This window comes from Hipposideros armiger, unplaced genomic scaffold, assembly GCF_001890085.2.
Source record: "Hipposideros armiger isolate ML-2016 unplaced genomic scaffold, ASM189008v1 scaffold_1679, whole genome shotgun sequence".
NCBI classification, from domain to species: domain Eukaryota; kingdom Metazoa; phylum Chordata; class Mammalia; order Chiroptera; family Hipposideridae; genus Hipposideros; species Hipposideros armiger.
This window is the reverse complement of record NW_017733029.1, coordinates 4,335-5,394: the sequence shown is the minus strand read 5'-3', so window position 1 is coordinate 5,394 and position 1,060 is coordinate 4,335. Positions and strand designations below refer to the sequence as shown.

The following is a 1,060-nucleotide window of genomic DNA, read 5'->3' as shown; positions in this document are numbered from 1 at the left end:
GAGTTCACAGAAAAAGTGGGGGATTTCCAAGTCTGTACAGGACAGTCTCAGCACCATTAAGCTTTGTAACAAGGCATTCAGGACACACATGATCCAGGACACCAGAACCAGTAGTCCACAGAGCCGGGGGTGCATGATGACCGTGTAGTGCAGGGGGTGACAGATGGCCACAAAGCGGTCATAGGCCATCACAGTCAGGAGATAGACGTCCAATCCTGCAAATAGTGTGAAAAAATACATCTGTGTGATGCAGCCTTCATAGGTTATGACTTTGCTCTGTGTCTGGATGTTCACCAGCATCTTGGGGATGGTGGTAGAGGTGAAACAGATGTCCACAAAAGACAGGTTGGAGAGGAAAAAGTACATGGGCGTGTGGAGGTGGGGGTCTGAGCTGACCGTCAGGATGATGAGCAGGTTTCCCAACACAGTGATCAGGTACATGGAGAGGAAAAGCCCAAAGATGAGGGGCTGCAGTTCTGGCTCCTCTGAAAGTCCCAGGAGAAGAAATTCTGAAACTCTTGTAATATTCCCTGGTTCCATGAAGAACAGGTGACTTCCAAGACAGAAAAATAAAATGAGTAATTTTCATACAAGTGACATTACTCAGATAGCTCTAATGCTACATTTATATTTTGCAGCCAAATGATTAATTTCAATATTTTAGTATGGATCTGATTCTTCTACGGGTTTCTGTGCCATTTCACATTAGAAATTTTGATCCCAATTGCTTCTTTCCAAAGGTGTCATGTATTCTACAGTTTTCATGAGAAATTCTTCGTGTATTTCAAGAATATAAAGTGACTGCTTAGCATGTTTTAGGTACTGTCTAAAGTGTGAGTATTCGAGTACTTAAAAACAGAAATTCATACAAATCAATGATGGAGAAAAAATATGCAACCTAATAATAAAAATATATTACATTTCAGATGGTGACAGATCATTAAAGAAAAGGAAACAAATTTTTAACTTAGTGACTATTGTATTTCTTTTTCAAAGGACATTTAGTCAAGACCTGCAAAAAAGTTAACATTTGAACAGAGACCTCAGTGAAGAAAGAAAG

General features: G+C 40.0%; 1 protein-coding gene across 1 annotated transcript; it reads right to left on the bottom strand.

Moving 5' to 3' along the window:
• Positions 1-540, bottom strand: LOC109377984 (olfactory receptor 7A17-like; the record flags this gene model as incomplete). The annotated part of the gene is made up of 1 exon (XM_019634451.1): positions 1-540. A coding segment is annotated over exon 1 (540 nt), but the record flags the coding sequence as incomplete, so codon positions are not given.
• Between the last annotated feature and the right edge of the window lie 520 nt (positions 541-1,060).